Raw genomic sequence first — 18758 nt, forward strand, 5'->3', positions numbered from 1 at the left:
TCCGCCCATCAAATCTGTGTCTCTCCAGTTCGGAGAGAGGGATGTTGTGGGGGACCATGTCAAAGGCTTTCCAGAAGTCCAGATAGATGGCATCCATTGCTCTTCCCCTCTCCACTGATGTAGTCACTTCCTCACAGAAGTCACTCGGTTGGTCAGGCAGGACTTGCTCTTGGTGAAGCCATGCTGGCTGTCTCAAATCACCTCCTTGTCCTCCATGTTACATAGTTATGATACACAGTTAACTTAGCTACATCTGCAAGCTGTAACTCTGATGAAATAAGTGTAAACAGCAGCACAATACCTTTCTAGAATTGGGGGTGGGGGGCAAAGAGAGAGGGAAAAAGGATATTAGATTAAGAAGCTTTATACTTCCTCTTTTTCTTATGCTTATATAAAATTTACTAAAAAGAGCGAACTGAGATTTATTCTCAACAATTTGATTTTAGAGATGTAAAATATTTCATGTTATGTTTATTGTTAGCAATAATAAAAGAAAATAAAAAGGCCCATTATTTAATCCCCATCAACCTGTTTCAAACAACTGCATAGAGCTTTTCTGTTTAAATAAAATCAGTGAAAGAAGTAAGCTCCTCTTCCTAACACAATGGTGCTGGCTGTCTCTGACATTTTGAAATGGAGATTTTCAGAAATAATTAGGAAGCTGGAATTACTTGAATTTAATAGAAGTCATGATTCTAATTCTCCTACCTGTCTTTACAAATATCAGTTGAGTCTCACTGAAATGCAAATGATGCTGGAAATCAAAGGATGATCTGTTTGTTGTACAGTAATGGATAAAAAAGAATCTTTAGCCAAGGCTAGAATAAACGCCCTCTGGAAATTTTCAGGCTCCATAGTAGAATTCAAGGTGCCAGCTCTCAATTAATTTTATATTAGCAGTCTCTGACCAAAGATATTGCTTATTAACATGCACACAAGTTTAGACCATTGTATATATACAGAGGGCAGACACAAGGAGAGGAAAAGATTAATACAAAACCAGCAGATAATGTTGAGACTTACCCTTGATGTCATCTTTCTCACAGTAACAGTTCTCTCTTGGGAAGCAGTAACAAATCCCATGTCCTGATTTAATTCCTAGATTTCCAATGCCTTTCCCATGACCACCAATAATGTTTCCACCTAATCAAATAGAGACACAAACTAAGATTTTCATATGCAGTTAAAGGCAAAAAAAAAAAAAAAGGCTCAAAGTTTTCCATGTGTTTATTCTAGCATACATATGAAATTTGTGATTGCAGCACAGTGCAGTGACAATGACAAGGATTCCTGCGAATTAGGAGAGACTCTAAATTCTGAAGTTTCCAAGATCCTGAAATGAGGGAACCTTAGACTGCTTGACAATTAGCCCTGATAAGCAGTAATTCCCATTACAGAAGATGCTAGATTAAAATCTATTATAAAAATATAATACTTCCCTTTGCAAAGCATCTCTTTCCTAGTTTCATGTACCCCATAAAACCTTATAGAGAATCCCATTATATAGTGCAAAACATCTACCTCAAACAGTCATGGCTGCCCTGACTTAGTTTCCTCATAAAGCATTACTGTTCTGTTCCAGTGAGGTCATCTTACATTTTAAAATTCTTCCTAAAATATCTTCTCTACTCTAGTTATTTTAGTTTCTCTCCACCATTGTCTTAGGTATTTTTTTTTACTCATGAGATGATGTACAGTCCAGTGGTCTAGATGAGTGGTCTGTAGACTTGAGTTCCATTATTGGTTCTGATGCCAATTTCCTCTTACCTTGGAGATGTCAGCAGAGTGTTCTAGTTATCATTTGCTCCATTGTCAAACAGAGATAATTATACTTAGTTAAGCCTGTAAAATGCCACGGTCTAGTGAAAGCACTATAAGTAAGTGCCAAGTGTAAGTGATAAAATTTAATTTATGCTCTATAAAAATGCATTCTTTAGTATTAGGAAAAAAGTGCAGAAACTCACTCAGAACTACTCTTGATTTCAGGCAGGCATTCTTCATACAGACTAACTGCAACTACATTTTCAAGTAAATAACTTTTTTGCACATGTATTATAAAAATTACCATTAGTTGTGACATTTTTCATTTAGCAACTGCCTTTAATCACAAACAGCATTGTATAGACAATGTTCTGCAAGTTTAGCTGCCTTTCAAAAATATCATCTAAACCATAAAGGGATGCAAAAGACGAACAAGGGTTTTTTTCAATAGCCTTCCTTTTATTTGAACTCATTTTCCCCCATCCCATCTAAGTCGACAGTAGAGCAATTGACTGGTTTTTTTACATTTCTTTGGATGTGTAACACAAATTAAGGAAGGGGATACTTTTTGGCAACATAAAGGTAAACGTCCTTTCTTAGAAGAAATGAAACAGGGACTTAAGTATTTAAGCAAAATATATTTTGATCATCTTTCTAGAGAGGCTGCACCTACTAAATTGCATGCAGCTCAGCTGCTTAATTTTGGAAGGGCCTGTGCTGAGTCACTGCTCTCTGAGCTGACACTTGTTTGAAGAAGCGTCAGTGTTCCCAAAAATTCTTGATCCCTGCCCACCAGTCTACTTTCTTTATTGTGAAGAGGTGATGAAATAAAGGTTTCATTAGCCTCTGAAAAAAATTGTATTTATTTATCTATATCTGCCTAATGTTTGAAGACCTGGAAGGAGGGAGAAGCAGCAGACGAGTAGGTCCTGCCTAAACTGTTCTTGAGCAAGGGATTTGAAGACAAAGGGTTTTTACACAGCAGGGAAGGGAAGAAAATCTTGTCCTTGCTGGTGTACACTGGAAACACGGAGCTTCCTATATGCATTGCAGAGACTCAAACATGTATTTTTCCACCAGTGCATTGGTGGTAGGAAAATTCCAAGAGTTATCAATAATGTTTTGAATTGTGTAGTGTTTCACATGCTGCTGTTTTAAATCATCAGCTGTTTCCATTTCCCTGTGATGGGAAAGAGCTTTCTCTGCTTCATTTGGAAAAACTAAAAACCATGACCCTATCACACACCATACAGAAACTCCAGAAATTCAGAAAGTAAAAACACTGTTGGACAAAACCAAAGATGACGTCTGAGTACCAAAGACATAGAAGGCAAGGGAGAAGCCTAAGCAAGGTATTTTTTTTCCAGCGTCTGAAAGCCAAAGTTCAGAGGAACCTACAAAGATCAGTCATTTTACAAAAGTTTAGCCAGCTTCACACACTTCAACCAGCCCTGAAGCAGTTACTCACTAAAAGAAAGTCTCTTGCTTAGAATGCAATTAGGTTGCCTCTGTTTGACAGGCACAGTCACAGTACCAGCTGTTTCGGCCCCTGAATGTAACATTCGCAGTGTTAGTGTGAGAAAGCAATTTCGGGACTCAAGTACATAGCCATCATGATGACAGGTTAACTACTAAAATATGTATTTTAGCAAGTGTCTGTACTTAAAGAACATCCTTGATCTTAATGGATCTGGGGCTTTCTACTTATTGCTTGCCTTCCCCGAAGAAACGTCCCCTGACAGTAAAACCTGATATAATGGCATGCCTGTACCTCTAAGCTCACAAAACACACTCATTTCCTTGTCTGTAAATATACTGCATTTGGTCACCAGCCCAGGTTCTGAATTACATCAAATCATGTATGAAATTATCCAACTCAGACATTAAAAAGGCATACATAACATCCTGAAAGCCTGTCTATCCTGCCTGCTTGTATTATTTAATAAGATAGTATTTTTTTCAAGCTTCTGTTGAGCAAAACATCTGATGCTGCATATGTTCCACATTACGTGTTTTAGCATTGCAGCCACTGGCACAAGTATTTCCACCTTTACAATGACAACTGATTGCAGTTGTTACCAATAAAGAATTCTTTCCAGATTATTAGAGAAGTACTTGCATTCACTTCAAGCATTTCTGCCACCTTAAGGATTGTTTTTATGCACTCTAGTGAAATAATTATCTTAATGATAGAAGTCATTCACAATCCCATTCTTACACATAAGAAATGCAAAGATGTCTCTTTATTCACTCATTTTATAGAACGTAAGTCCTAGCCTGTAAGAAAATGTGAGTTCCTCTAAGACTCCACTTTAAAATGCAGAGGTGGAGTATACAATATCATAGCCAGAAGCATCATTCAAGAAACACCGATGTCTTTATTCCTGAATTAGATACTGATGAAGAAAAAGATTCACTTAAAAATTATCATCTCATAGAAGACCGAAATTGTTCAAGTTCAATACACTGTTTTTCTAACCTTTATATCTTCTGGGTGATCTGTGAACTTGCAGGTTTGAGCAGGTATATGAAAGATACATAGAAAGGTATATAGAAAGGTGTGTTCAAGAAAAAACACAAATGCATTTCAATCCTTTCTTCATAAATGCTGTTCATATGAATCTCTGCCTGTATCTTCGAACAGATAAGGCATTGGATCATTTTGTTGGTCACCTGTTAAATAAGGCCAGGTGCATTTCCCCAAATGCTCCTCTGTAAGCACATTTATTTTAAATTGAAATTTCATTCTTCTTACTTAATTAAAATGGAGTTCAAATAGCCATGGTTTCTATCATATAGTGCTAAAGTTTGGAAATAGGGCATTGACTTGCTTAAAACCTACACCTGATCATCAAATACCCGCACTGAAAAACACTATCTTCAAATTAACAGTGGGGGCAGAATGAGAATTACTGATAAAACCTTATCTTTCCATCACTATCCGCCAACAGGTGTTGGCTGGCTGACTTAAAGAGCAAGATTAGTTCCCATAACCTTAACTCTCATGTATGATTGAAATGCAGGTATAACAATGCCAATATGCTAAATATGTTGAGCTTGTAAAGGTATCTGGGATCAAGAAAGCGGATCTTGAACAGCGATCAGCAGTTACACAGAAACATTTCCGTACTTGTGCAGTCCTGGGGACACACAGCCAGATCTTTGCTCTCAATCACATCACAGATGCCGTCTGGACAAGTCTTGATACTTGGGGTGCATGTGGAATAGTTCGTGGTGATCCCTGTTAAAACAGAAACACAAATACCACAAGGCTTTAAAGGAAAGCTTATTGCATCTTCTCAGTGCACACTGACACGCCAAAGCATAGGTTACTTTTTTTTTCAAATAAACATTTATGAACATAAATATCATGTGCTAAACTAACAGACAAGACAACAGCTAAAAGTAACTGGAAGTAATATATTTTTCACTATGTTTTCTGCTTTTGACACTCCTTTTGGGCATGTCACTTGCAGTTACAAGAAACTTGAAAAAGAGTTAACCATTCTGAGACTAAAGAGTAGCTTTCACAACTAAGGATGTCTCTACGCAATTTCACACATACTTGAAATATGAAGATTACAAATAGTCAAAGAGAATTTGTGATACTCATGTAGTCTGAAAGGACAAAGCACTGGCACAGAAACATTGTTCTGGAAGAATCGAGAGTACTGTCACCCATTAGATCTATATCAAGTGCTACAGACCACAGAAAACAGAGGCACCGCTTCTGTACTCACTGTCTGCTGGGGCATACCTGCTCAGGGGTTCATTGGTCCAAACTCAATTCATGGTCACAGAGATTATCTTGCAAGCCATAAGCCACCCATTCCAGTTACACTGCTGCAAATCCAATTCACTACCTGCTATTTTATTCATTGTGTTCAACATCACCAGGGACAAGATCAAGAATGACCATTCCAACTTAACTTCATTTTCCTTTCTAATGCACGTTTCATTTGGGTATTTTGATTAATCTTTTTAGCCCCAGCTTCTGCGTAGTTTACTATACCATGTTGTCCAGCTCCAATAGATCGATCAGTTGCAACCTAAGGAAGTCAAATGCACAATTAAACCTAAACAGAAGCTTGATTTCACATATTAGAAACGTACCTTTTCCACTCCCCTGTCTCCACTGGCATCTTCCTGTTAGCACTCCCAGGCCACCACATTCTTCACACTCAGCAAGGTGCTTACTCATAGCACAAGACTCAGGGCAGTCCTCTTCTTGTTTTAGAACTGTTGGGAAAAGTGTTTGCTGTCAGTTCAGGACACTGATGAGCACACAAGAAAGTCAGCTCAAATCAGAAGGAAAACTCCATTCTTAGGGGTAGATAGGAAAGAAAGAAAAATGAAGAAAGGAATGCAAGACTGAACCCAACTATCAGTAGGCTTATATAACAATTAAAGAAAAGCCAAGGTGTTTCTCTTCAGTGAAATAAAAGATAAACAGCAAGATCATGTTGGCACGGTTATTGTCACTTGATAGCACACTGTCAGTCCCTAGGACTGTAGAAGCGTGCCAACATACGGATAACAGAAAAATGGAGACCATAAGTGCTTATAGCTTTAGACAAAACTTTAAAGAGAAAACACTAAGTACTTGGGCTAATGCAGTAGTAGCCTAAAAAGCACCAGCTAGAAATGTGTGTTTTCAGACGGCACAAGGCTTTTGCAAAAAGAGGTCTTTTTGGAGGCTCTTGCTTCTTCTTCCTCACGACACAGAAGTTCTGATATGATAGAAGGGAACAGCGGCATTGTAATGTTTTGCATAAAGTGTGACATGCTTTGGAAATGATTATGTTTCCAGTGTAATCTTCCCGTTACAGAGGATTTCTAACATTTTACCCTTATGAACTTTTCAGTAAAATGAAGTCAGTGCAATTGTTATATGAATGTTAAGCAAATTGTTTTTTTAAAAAAGATAAAACCGGAAAGAGAAGCGGGGAGAAAGATGATTGAATAAATATACTCACACCACAGATTTGTGGTCATTTGTACATATATGCGCGTGCACACACACACACTTCTATAGGAATATGTGAGATACAAAATAAAGGTCACAGACACACAGAAAAGATTCTTCTAAATCAAATGTCATCACGAGCACGACGTATTGCACGTGATATACCACCTTTCTGTGCATCAGTTCTTCAAACAAGTATCTGCTACAGGCAGGTCTGAATCAGAACTCAAAATGCAAACTTTGCAAACTCTATCTTGTAGCTCAGACTTTTTTTCATTGTTAACACCATCAGCTGATACATCACACTACTCTTGCATCACCTACTACCAGCAACACTTGTAAATAAGTAAATAGTTCTAATTGACTCAGGTACTTACGAGTTCCTTCCAATACAACAGTGAGGAGGGTTTTGGTATGTTTCCTGCTCTGCTTGTCTGTAGCTTGAATAGTGTATTGTATTTCCTTGCATTCGGGTCTGCGCAGCACAGAGGAATCGTTCACATAAAGGCTTCCGTATTTGTCTTCTCGGCCTTGAAGTATGCTGACAGGATAGCAGCTTATATTGGGGGACAGTAACTTGTAGGTGATGTTCACACCATGGAATTTCATACAGTTTTCAATGCAGATTTTTCCTATCTAGGCTCAAACACAAACAAAGAAATCACAGACAACCAGAACAAAACTATACATAAAAAATATTCTGTGCTTCTCAAAAACACCTGAAAGAAAATTGAGCATAACAACCTTGCAAAGTTCAGCATTTATCTTGGGTTTACAGATTGGTCATTTGACTACCAATGCAGTATACGAATGCTTCAAATATAATTTATTCTCAATAAAAATGAGACATAAAGCATTAGCATTGCCTTTGGCTAGCAGTGGAAATGCAAGAAATATTTGACCCAGAGACTCAGTGATCTGTGGTGCTTACTACTGATGGTTAACAGTGTTCAGTAAGAACAAGACCCTGTGATTTCGGAAAGTCAGAGTTTAGTCCTTGCTCTGTCCCAAGCTGATCAGTGAAAAAAAATTTGATCTTGCTTGAGAAAGCAAAGAGCTCAGCATGAACAAAACTGAGACTCTTTTCAAACAAAATAGAAATTGCCAATACATAATTTTTGTAATACTACAGTCAAAAAGTTTCTGGCCATCGGAGTTCTCTGAAAGCCTTAAAAGGAATAACAATCTCATAGTTTCCCATTTGCAATTTTTAAAACATTCTCATCTAAAAAGGAAAATAAGTTTTGTTTGCCACGTTTCAACTTCTGCCTGCCAGAATATCTATGCTAGAACACTCTTCAGTCTGAAATGACTTATCTAAGAAGCACAGGAAGGTAAAGCCAGCTGTGCAGGAACTGACCCAGAGCTCACTTTGTTTTACCCATTTATAAGAATGGTATTCAGAACAAGCCCAGAGGCACTGGCTTTCCTTGCAGGGAAGACCACAATGTGAAGGGTGGCACGTTACTGAAGGCAACTTGGTGATGGATTCTTTTCAAATGCTGCAGTTAAGATGTGTTTTCAAGTAGCACCACTGCTGGTAAAAGCATGTCTGTACATCTTGGTTTCAGCATTCTTATTTAACAATTATAATGGTTTTTGTACTAATACCTCTTCCTATGTACCTGGACTATTTAAAGTCATAGAGGTAGCTTTTGCGGTTCTAGAAGCGTATTTTGTCTTGGAATAGTCCCACTTCATCTAACTTATTCCCATTCACATCACGGACTGGCCACTTGGTACCACTTCTTTTGGATTTTTTTTGGTGGCAGGATAACATTTAAAAACTATTACAGCAATTGGAAGCTTCCACACTGTCTCCTTTCCACAGCATGCTGGTACTGGCAGGAAGAAAAAGAGATAAAGACTTCAACTGTTCATAAACCCTGTCTAGACGCAGGGTCTAGACTGGTCCCTTCCAGAATGATGTCATGTTAGTTTTGTTGCTGGATTGCAACTGACTGTGTTTTGCAGCTGCTTAGATGGTGTTTCTTTGAGCAGTAGGAGAACATGATGTTCCATAGCATTAACCTTATATAGACCAAACTGTCCTTTCTGCCTAGCCTGTCGTAACTGCTTTTTCCAGGCATCTTTTTGATCAACAGAAATTTCCTGCAAAGGGGATGGAGAAGACCCCATAAATTTGGGGTCCCTGAAGAGCCAATTATCCTTAGAACAGAGCACGGGTCAGTTCTGCTTCTCTGTATAATTTGAGGAGAAGCTAAAAGTGCCTCCCTCAAGAAATTTCTATAAGAAAGATGGGCTGTCTCTTTTTGCCTGATTCCACTAGGGGAAGTCCAAACTTGTCACTTTGCTCGGTACCACAGGTTCTGGAGTCAGCACAGCTCTCAGATGCAGCAGAGCACAGCCCCAGGGGAAGGCTACAGAAGCAGCCACATCCTCTTTCTCACGAGGAAGGTGAAAAATAGCCTGGGAATTAGGACTAAAATCAATATACAGCGGAGGAACCTACGAAGGTGCATTTTGCAAGGCTCTCAATAGTTAACACAGAAATACATTTTCAGAAATAGGAACAGAAAAATCCATCTTTTCAGCTCCAGACTTTAATAAAGTCTGGATAATGATAATGTTTCTCTTCACTGAATTCCGGGGACATTTGGACATATAACTTCTCTAAAAACCTCAGCCAATGTTATTCATCATTTGTCTCAGTAAATGTCAACAGAACTTTAAGTCCTTTGATAAGTTAAATGCCACTGGGCAAGCCTGTACCGTCAGGCTATGCTTCTGTTATTCAATTCATTTAGCTGCTCAAATAGACAAATGGTATCAGCCCAGCAGTTACTCATTTCTTCATGCTCTTGTGTTTTCCTTAGGGCAAGAGACAGTTCAGCCTTCATACTGATTTGGCGCAGTACTTTTCCTCACTGCTCTGGCACATCACATGCAGATGACTTTAATAATGTGAAGAGCTGGGGACTAAGCTGCTTACACTGACTCATGCTCCAAGCCGAGCACACTGTAAATTCATACCCAGTCCTGGAAGCAAGTGGATGTCACTTTAGCTGATTGAGAACACCATCGTCAAAGCCAGGATGAGTTTTGCACTTTGCCAGCTGAGAATCAGAACGATGTCTGTTTGTGAATTAGTGTTCAGACAACACAAAGAAAGGTCCCACAGACCTGGAGTTGTTCTTGCCAGAACAGATTTCCCTGCTACTACTGCTATCCCAGTGAAATGGAACAGTTAGTAGGAAGCACCATTGTTTCCAGAAACCCTAAAATTCCCTTTCCTCTTTGACTATCCTGACAACATGCAAACCCTGCAGCTTTAAAACTTAACTGGCTAGGCTTTTTGTGGTTTTACATTCTGGAACTAGGAAACTATATAATCCCAGACTTCAAACAAATCTGGCCAGGCAATCTAGGGTATGCACAGATAAACATGGTTTAACCAAATTTAATTTGGAACTCATTCATTCGCAATATTACTGTATGCATATACCTATATATGAAATCGGTGTGTATATGTATACATATATATATGCACACACACACAAATAATTAATTTATCTATACTCATACATACCTAATAGTTAAGTTTTCACACTTTTTACAATTACAGTCATGTTGTGACATACAGTTGGGGCCCATTTCTAGATGCTAAGAGCTAGACTATGAGTATCTTTAACACCTATGTTATCATTTCTTCGAGTGGGAAACCCACCCGTTTCACCTTATCTCCAGGCAAGCCTTTTTTTTTTTTTTCCTCCGAACTGCTGGAATAAAGAATAAAGCTTTCACAATCTGGTGATAGAACACCCCCAATACTAACACCAAAAATATTGTGATCTGCACACAAAGCATAGAATATGCTCTGAAGATTCTTACAGACTGCAAATTTAAAAGTTGCAGTCACAAGGTATTGCAAAACATCACAAACAAGGAGCTTTTTATAGGGATTCTGCTATGTGAGCATACTTGGTATCTTTCTCTTATTTAGGATATTCAGCACAGACTATGGGTAAAAACGTCCCTCGATGAAGCAGTAGTATTTTTCCTGGTCATGTAAGGCCCGTTGCGTGCTCTGAAGAGCTATCAAGCCATAGTGCATGTCATCAGATTAAATATAAGAACATGCAACAGATCTAACTTTCATTAATCTTTAAGCCTCTAGCTAATTGTAAAAAGGAAAAAAAAGGAAACTGAATTCTTCCTTAGAAGTCTTCTAATGAATTGGTTTTCTCTGCAATTGGGATGATCATATTTTAATCTCAGTTCTCCTCTCTGCTACAAATGCAGTGGCAGTTCTATAGCTTTATTTAGTTATAAGGTATAATTTCCAGTATATCTCCCAAAATGGCTCATCACTGATGTTTTCAACACTTACTTTCATAACATTAATTATATTGAACTAGTTCCTTATTAATGTACATGTTCCATAGGAATTACATTGTAATTTTCACCTGATTAATGCCAATCTTTTAGAAAGTATTTCTGTAAGGCATTATTAATCCAATGGTGGTGATTAAGCTAAAATGAGGCTTAAATTAGGAAACACATTAATTACTAACTAGCCACCATCTAGAGAAAAGTCATTAACATACTGAAATATGTAAAGCTGGGACTCCCGTTAGGTGGGACAAATTTCTTTTTTTGCCCTTGATATTTTTCCATTTATTTATGCCTAAGCCACTCACAGTTGCAAGTCCTCCTGTCTACACCATACATTATTTCTCTTATTAATACTTCCATGTGTAGCTCCTCCTCTGTTATTATGTGATGGGAGAGCTATTGTCCAGTCCAACAACTGAACAATAAACCCAACACTTGAACACATCTTGCCTCAGTGATCTATCTACTAAGCTCTGTCTCTAACAGAAAGAGAAAATATAATTAACACAGTTCTTACCTGTGCAAAGCGTTCAGCATTTCTGTTCACTGAGAACTGGTAAGTCATGTTTGGAAACTGAATGCTGACAGGGAGGATGGAGACATTGAAATGAAGCATCACTGATCTTTCTGGGCCATGAAATTCTGTATCATTCACCAAAACATCCAACTGGAAGGAATGATGCTCTGTGACTGAAATACTTTTATTCAGTACCAGTTCTGCAAGAAAAGATTAGTCTTTACTGACCCACATTATCTGCAAATATATATTCTGATACTGCAATCCCAAAGTCATCCATATCAAAGTTATTCTAACAGGAAACGGAAGGTGAGTTAAATATGAAAACATGCTCCTATGGAGTTAGCTCTGTGCCATTCAAGATGTTTGGAGAGGTCCTCTTCCCTTCTACCTACTATGCTGAGAACCCTACAATCAGAACCTCTTGCTTATCGGTATACACATCATCACCCTGTATGCTCCCTACCCCTGAGATGCACAAACTCAATTTTTTCAGTCCATGTTTAAAATTCAGCATTTGCTTAACTTGAAATTTCTCAGCTTTCTTTGGCTCAATATTTACAAGATTCTTTGAAAAGTTCAAGAGATTATTGGTCAAATACTAACAAGTAACTTCTCCTTTATTTGAGAAAGAGACCTTACTGTACTCATGTCGAGTTCCCCTCACTTGGCTTCCATTTGGGCTAAAGTGGATTTCCTCAAAGATGTGCTCTACCCGAAAAGTTTCACTTATCCAAGGATCGTCGGTAATGATGGTTCCTGTGTATTTCTTTCTGCTGCTTTCAAGAGGATAAATAGGTGTGGTGTCCGCATCATATACAGTTAGCGTTGCAAGAACAGTTCCCTGAAGGAAATAATAAACGACACTGCTGAATGACCTGAAGCTTTCTTCCTCTGATTCGTGTTTGGGAGATTGAAATATTGGTCAAATAAAATCTTAGAACTTTCACTCAAGCCCACTTTAATTCAAATTCATTAAAACCTTCACGTTACTTCTATTTCAAACCTATTGGGTCTGAGTTAAAAGCTCAAAAGGAGATGGCAGTGACAAAGAATTAGTCATATCATCATTTGAGTCTATGTCTAAATACAACACTAAACATTTGAGGTAGGAAACGAGTACACATGCACAGCTCTTGAGTTTTTCATTTTTAAAAATCAACGTTATTCTACAAAACTGCTTTAAAAAAGCAGGTAAGTAATATGCACACTTATAACACATAAAATTCATTCTGACAAGTCAAACTCATTACCCAAATGACAGAAGTGGCTTGGGTTGTCTGTCTGCTTCTTAGTCTACTAGATTACTGTTCTCCACCTGGACCCCGATGCCACAAGGTGTTTAAGACTTTTATAAGCAATTATGTTGTTTCAAGTTCATTTAATTACTAGAAAAGTTACTAGAAAGTTTCCAAATATAATGGGGTTTTTTTCCACTCCAAAATGCCAGTGAAATTCACTATGTTCTGAACACTATGCAGGCATGTATTTTCAAAAAGAAAATTTTACTTCATAAAACTGTTTTATGAGACCTTCACTTTCATCATCCAGAGCTAAATGAAACCCTCAAATCTCAAACTTTTTGGAAGTAAAAAAGGAATTACTTTACACCCAGGTAAATGTGACGTATTTGTATGTGTCTTGTCAACACTTGTTTTAGTCGGGAGGTGGCAGCAAACTCCCGAAAGCATTCTTTCCCTTCCTGACACAAACATGAGCAAAATGCACCAGGAAGGGAAATTTGACTGCAAAAAAAAAAAAAATTACGTTGTTATGAAACAGAAGTCCTCTCACAAAAAATACATCATTTAAGCCGAAAAGAAGTGCCTTCTCTATATCATTGACTTATAAAGGGTCGTTGCTCTGGTGGAAGAAGAGCCCACCTGTATACTTCTCTACGGAAGCAAGGGGTGTACATGTTCAGGGGGCACACATGAAGACACTCAGGGGTTCAGACATCTTGAAAGATCACCTTGGCGTGTTAAAGGAAAAGTGGGAGGGCACCATTAAAGCAAGATCCTGGAGCTCTCCCTTAACAGCCTGACGCTGGAAACTAACACCTTTGCAGGTGCAGTGTTGTCTGCAGAAAGCAATCGCTGCTTCTAACTTTCTGTAACTAGTACAGGATCCTAATAAATGTTCTGAATGTAGTTCTGATGTGTTACATAGATTTGCATATATGGGAAGGATACGCACATACATTTGCCTTAACAACAGTTAAATTTAGTCACATGGGGAAGCAACCCTGTTAACACAAAGCAGAGCTCAGTATGGGGAGATACAGAAATCCCGTCTCAGCAATGGTCTGTTCTGACCTCAGGAACTGCTCATATTTCTTTACATTGTTTAATTCCTAACCCAAACCCTTTTTTCCTGGTGCCTAAATAAGACACATATCAGGGGAGAGGAAGCCTACATACTCAGGATTTTACAGTCTCAGGTCTGTAGAGTATGGTGTGGTAACGTGCTCGGTGCTGAGATCCATTACCCAGAGCATGGTGTTTCCCAGTAATTGTGCCTCCCACCACCGCACTCCTACTTCAGAGACTACATAAAAGAGAATATTACCTCTTTCCTGTTGAACTCCACGACAGCATCTGCAGTATCAGTGCCATTGGGAAGGAAGGGAGGAGAATCATCTTCGTCTAACACATTCACCAGGAAGGGCACTTCAATCTGCATTTCTCTGAAGCCCTCTCTCATGGTACATTTGGCAATCAGCTCATACCTCTCTCTCTCTTCTCGATCTAAGCGCTGTGTCACACTCACGCTGGTGGTGTTCTCATTGTATTGAAAGGGCATACCTTCAGCTGAAAAACACAGCCACAGTATAAATATAGACAACCTCTTCCCATTATATGACTGATAGTCTTCTTCTTTAATATCTTTTGCAATCCAGTAAATCCATTTGGACATCATGACTGCATGTTAAAAGGCAGACTGTAAAATGAAATAGAAAAAAGTTGTGGGAATTTATTAGGGTAGGCAGAATAGATGGCAAGATCCTACAGTCTAGAAGCAGCACGATTTAAAGCTCAGGATATTCTCCATCTGCTTTTAGTAAGTGCAAACTTCTAAAATCAATCTTTTCCTTAGGAGAGGTGATAGCTCCTTCCCAACCCCTCTGTATATCTCAAAGGCAAAATCTTCAGGCTCAGTTCATTTTGCAACAGAATTTCCTTTTCAGAATCAGTCTAGAGGTTCTACTACAAAAGAGATCTTAACAGTGCAGCTGTTTACATCTACTGCTCGTATGTGAGTGGCTAAGTTCCAGTTTTACCTGCCAGCAGTTCATAGGAAATGCTGAGATTCTGACACAGATGATGAACTGAGGGTAACTGGAGCTGATGAAATGTGCCAGGTGGTTTATTCTCTTTGATGTGAAAAGAGAGATCCGTTTCTGTGAAGCACAGCTGCCTTGCTGTCAAGGAACTGCAAACTGGTGTGGTAGCATTGATAAAGGAGATGAAAACTGTGGTGCGCGTAGCAGAGTCACATTCCTTCTCTTGGAAAGGGTGGGATGAAAGGAAGACATACACCATCACCTTTGATAACGGCATCCAGTTTCCTACAGCTTCAGGAAAAAAAAAAACAAAGAAATATTTTAGAGGACAAACCAACATTTCTTTTCCTCATTTTGTACTCTAGTCCATTATTCCACAAACAACTTCATAGTCCTGTTATGTAAAAAACCGAATTCTTCAATACATCATTTGCCGGTGGGAAGACCTTAAATCTTAATCTTAACAGCTCCAGTAAGCCAAAAAACTATAGGTGTTACTACCAATTTTATGTTGCAGATCCTCACAGAACGCTATCAGCATTCTGTCTGTAAGACATTGACATAAAACAGGCCACTATTAGTAATCAGCTTTTTGATAGGACTGTTTTCTGGAGGGACTAGAACAGAGTGGGGCAGCAGCGGGGTAAAAGAGTGCATGAAATAGCAACAGATATTTAGGACAGACCCAAAACTACTATAATTTAAGTCACAGCATTCACGTAGTTTATACCTGTTGAGCATATGGGACAAATTGTTTACATTTAGAGGACAAATTGCTTCATTATTGTGAAATATAAAGAGCTGTCAAAAAATAACATAGACATTAAAATCAACCTGTGGCATCTACTAATATACCCTCAAGACTTAATTATTTTGATGACCTTGGTTTGACTATAAACAACATGACATTATCTCTGTAACAGATCTAATTTATTTGAAAAGATGCTCTAGGTTCATCCATATGAGCAAAACAAGGCTCCCAAATTCTGAATAACTGTTCTTCCTTTGTTCAGTTACAAATAGCTATCTGATATCCATGAATATCGAGTAGCAAAAATGCATCAAAAAAGAGTGAGATATCAAGCACTCAGCACTTTAAAAATAAAGAAGTAATTGTCTAAAGCTGAGCATTTCAACATCAAGGCACCTAAGTCAAAGGGTAGTGTTGATATATGGCTCTTACAAACTCAAGGCAGCTACTACAGACTTTCTCCAAGGGCAGAATTTCTGCAGCTGATCAGAGTGGTATGCCATTAAGTCCTTGCCCATTTCCTCCTCTACTATCTAATGATATCTAATTTCCTCATAGATCACAATAATCAAAAACAATTTACTGCTAAAGCATAAAGAACGGGAAAATCTAAGATAATTAATTTCTGTGGTTCAATAGCAAGCTCCTCTAACAAAGCCAAATCTCAAGAGAGGGAGAGAGGTACACTTAACCATTTCTTCCAAGAGCTGTTTGGTGTTAGGTGCAAGTGTACTTTGTGAATCCATGTTACCAGAGTTCAAGGACCATTTATGTAAGAGTTTGAACTAATTAACTGCATTAGTCTGGGCAGTAAGCACCCAGCACTAACACAGTGGAATTGGCTTAATTTGCATCAGTAGATGAACAAACTGCAAATCTCAATGGAAAGCTGTGACTTATACAGCTGTGAAATATAGAAACTATACTGCAAGTTATACAACTTTCCCACTGTATTGGAGACCACAGTGTGAGCAACCAGATCTGTCCCAGGTACATGTTTGCTTTGGCATATGGTTCCCTGTATTTACTGAGGATTTCATTGGGTCTAGTTCCTCATTTTAAAAGGGCAGATTTTTTTTTTTTTCAAAATCTGATACTCATATGCTGATGGATAAATCTCATGATCTGAATGTACTTTGCTTTAACAACAGATACTTCAACAGGAAAAGCTATTCTTCTAGCACTTACACAGCATGTTAAAATCTTCTCTGTCCAGGCTTTTGCTGAGGTAGAGAAGTCCTGTTTTTTCTCTGATTTGAAACCAATGATTTTCATGGGATCTTGCTCGAGAAATTATGAGATTCTGGCACAGATGAAAGTGGGCTACTTCCCTATATGAATCCTTCAAAGCATGGATACGCAGGAGCGGCGTACCTGCTGGCTGACCAATGTAGACATTCTCTGAGTACTCTTTCCTGGGGAAGTAGAGACCAAAGGCAGCTGCAAAGGAAGGCACACAAGAGAAGAGGTGCTCCAAGTTAAATGATTTTTGCACAGGCATTTTCTTAAGAGATGCATTTCCAAAGAACCAAAGGCATCATTCTCTAAGGATTAAAGAGGCATAAAAAAAGAAATCCTCATTTAGTGTAAGTTCTACCGTGCCTCAGTCAGGGACGTAGCCACCAAAAATTTGGCCTACAGTTTATGTTCAAGTTACAAAATCATCTGTTTTCTGAAAGCAAAATTGCTTTACTGTAAACATGGCCAAGTTTAAGGTGAAAGCTTAATGAAGCTCTGCTTGCCAAATTTTACTTAAGTTCATATTTGGAGCTCTCAGCTCTAATTCCATTATCTCACAGATTATACTCACAGAAGGAAAAAACCTTAGCTGAAATCACACACTTTAAAAACCTAAACGCACTCTCTGTTGAGAGAAAACACAGAAATATATCAACGACTCACACATTTTCCTTGGATTACATAAATCCTCTCTTGCATAGGAGTCCTTTTGTGGCTCCCTCCCTTTCTAAACAGACCAGCATGATACTGCTGGTATCAGAAAATGGCAGCGGTTTAAATAAAATTGATATGAAAGTCTTGTAAGTATTTTAAATACGACAGATGGAAAGCTGAAAACTGACTTACCTGAAGCAGGGAGGGAAATACATTTATTTTTAATACAATGGCTGTGACTGACCCATTGTTCTTTCCCAATCCTTCCCCCACCCCCTACAAAAGAATACTTGCATATTGCAGAATTTTGCATCATTTAATCTGATTTGATAAGGAGTAAGGCAGATAAAAGGCTCACACATCTACAGAACAAATGAAGATACTATCAATTGCCATATGTTCCTAACGCAAGATTATTTTAGCTTAAACCAAGCCAGATACAACTGGAAATTATGGTAATACTGCAATAAAATTAGGTATATAATGCCAGAACATCTGCAAAATGGCACCAGGCTATAGCATGCATTTTTATTATTATTATTATTGGATCTATACACTGTTCTACTGAATGGAAGGACCGCAAACAAACTGTAAACAACATACCTCTAATTTCATTTGGAAATACCACAGAAACCACTGTACCTTGCAATGATTCATGACATCACCAGTATATCCCTGGATGCAATTACATCCATGAGATTTGGAGAGGCCCATTATTTTTTCTACATATTCTTTGCACTATATGAATAAAGTGGTGAAATAATACCACTGAATTCACTCCAAAGTAATTGGAGTGCAAGGAGAGAAACTGCAAAGGAGAACCAACAATAATCTTTTCGAGTTTCAGAAAAGCACGAACTCCTTACATCTCTTGCCTGGAAGAAAACTACTACTGATGATTCTGGTGCTATTGCCATCTTTTTTGTAACTGAGATTCTTGAGCATTTGTAATAAATTTCAAATATTTTTCCAGTCCTTCTATTTTTGAAGTGCAGGAAAAACTCATGAATATGCACTGCTAGCAGTCTTAACAAACTGGTTCATTAATAAGAGGAATAAGGTGATATCCAAATAGCAAGTCCAGTCCCAGTGCAAACAAATAGATTCCATTGAGGTATTTTTTATAAAATCTTGATTCTAGAATTATGAAAAATTCCTTACAAGAAAGTCAACACTGAAAATTCACTGCTCAAGACCAAAAAATTACTTTTTACCCACTGATGCATACAAA

General features: G+C 38.2%; 1 protein-coding gene across 1 annotated transcript; it reads right to left on the reverse strand.

Moving 5' to 3' along the window:
* Positions 1–1023: 1023 nt before the first annotated feature.
* LOC104493021 (proto-oncogene tyrosine-protein kinase receptor Ret-like) lies at positions 1024–17135 on the reverse strand (the record flags this gene model as incomplete). The annotated part of the gene is made up of 9 exons (XM_010135635.1): positions 16823–17135; positions 14881–15174; positions 14169–14410; positions 12243–12444; positions 11601–11800; positions 7105–7363; positions 5875–6000; positions 4892–5002; positions 1024–1143 (listed from the first exon to the last, which is right to left on the reverse strand). Coding segments are annotated over exons 1-9 (1867 nt in total), but the record flags the coding sequence as incomplete, so codon positions are not given.
* Between the last annotated feature and the right edge of the window lie 1623 nt (positions 17136–18758).

This window comes from Buceros rhinoceros, unplaced genomic scaffold (assembly GCF_000710305.1).
Source record: "Buceros rhinoceros silvestris isolate BGI_N320 unplaced genomic scaffold, ASM71030v1 scaffold26804, whole genome shotgun sequence".
NCBI lineage: Eukaryota > Metazoa > Chordata > Aves > Bucerotiformes > Bucerotidae > Buceros > Buceros rhinoceros.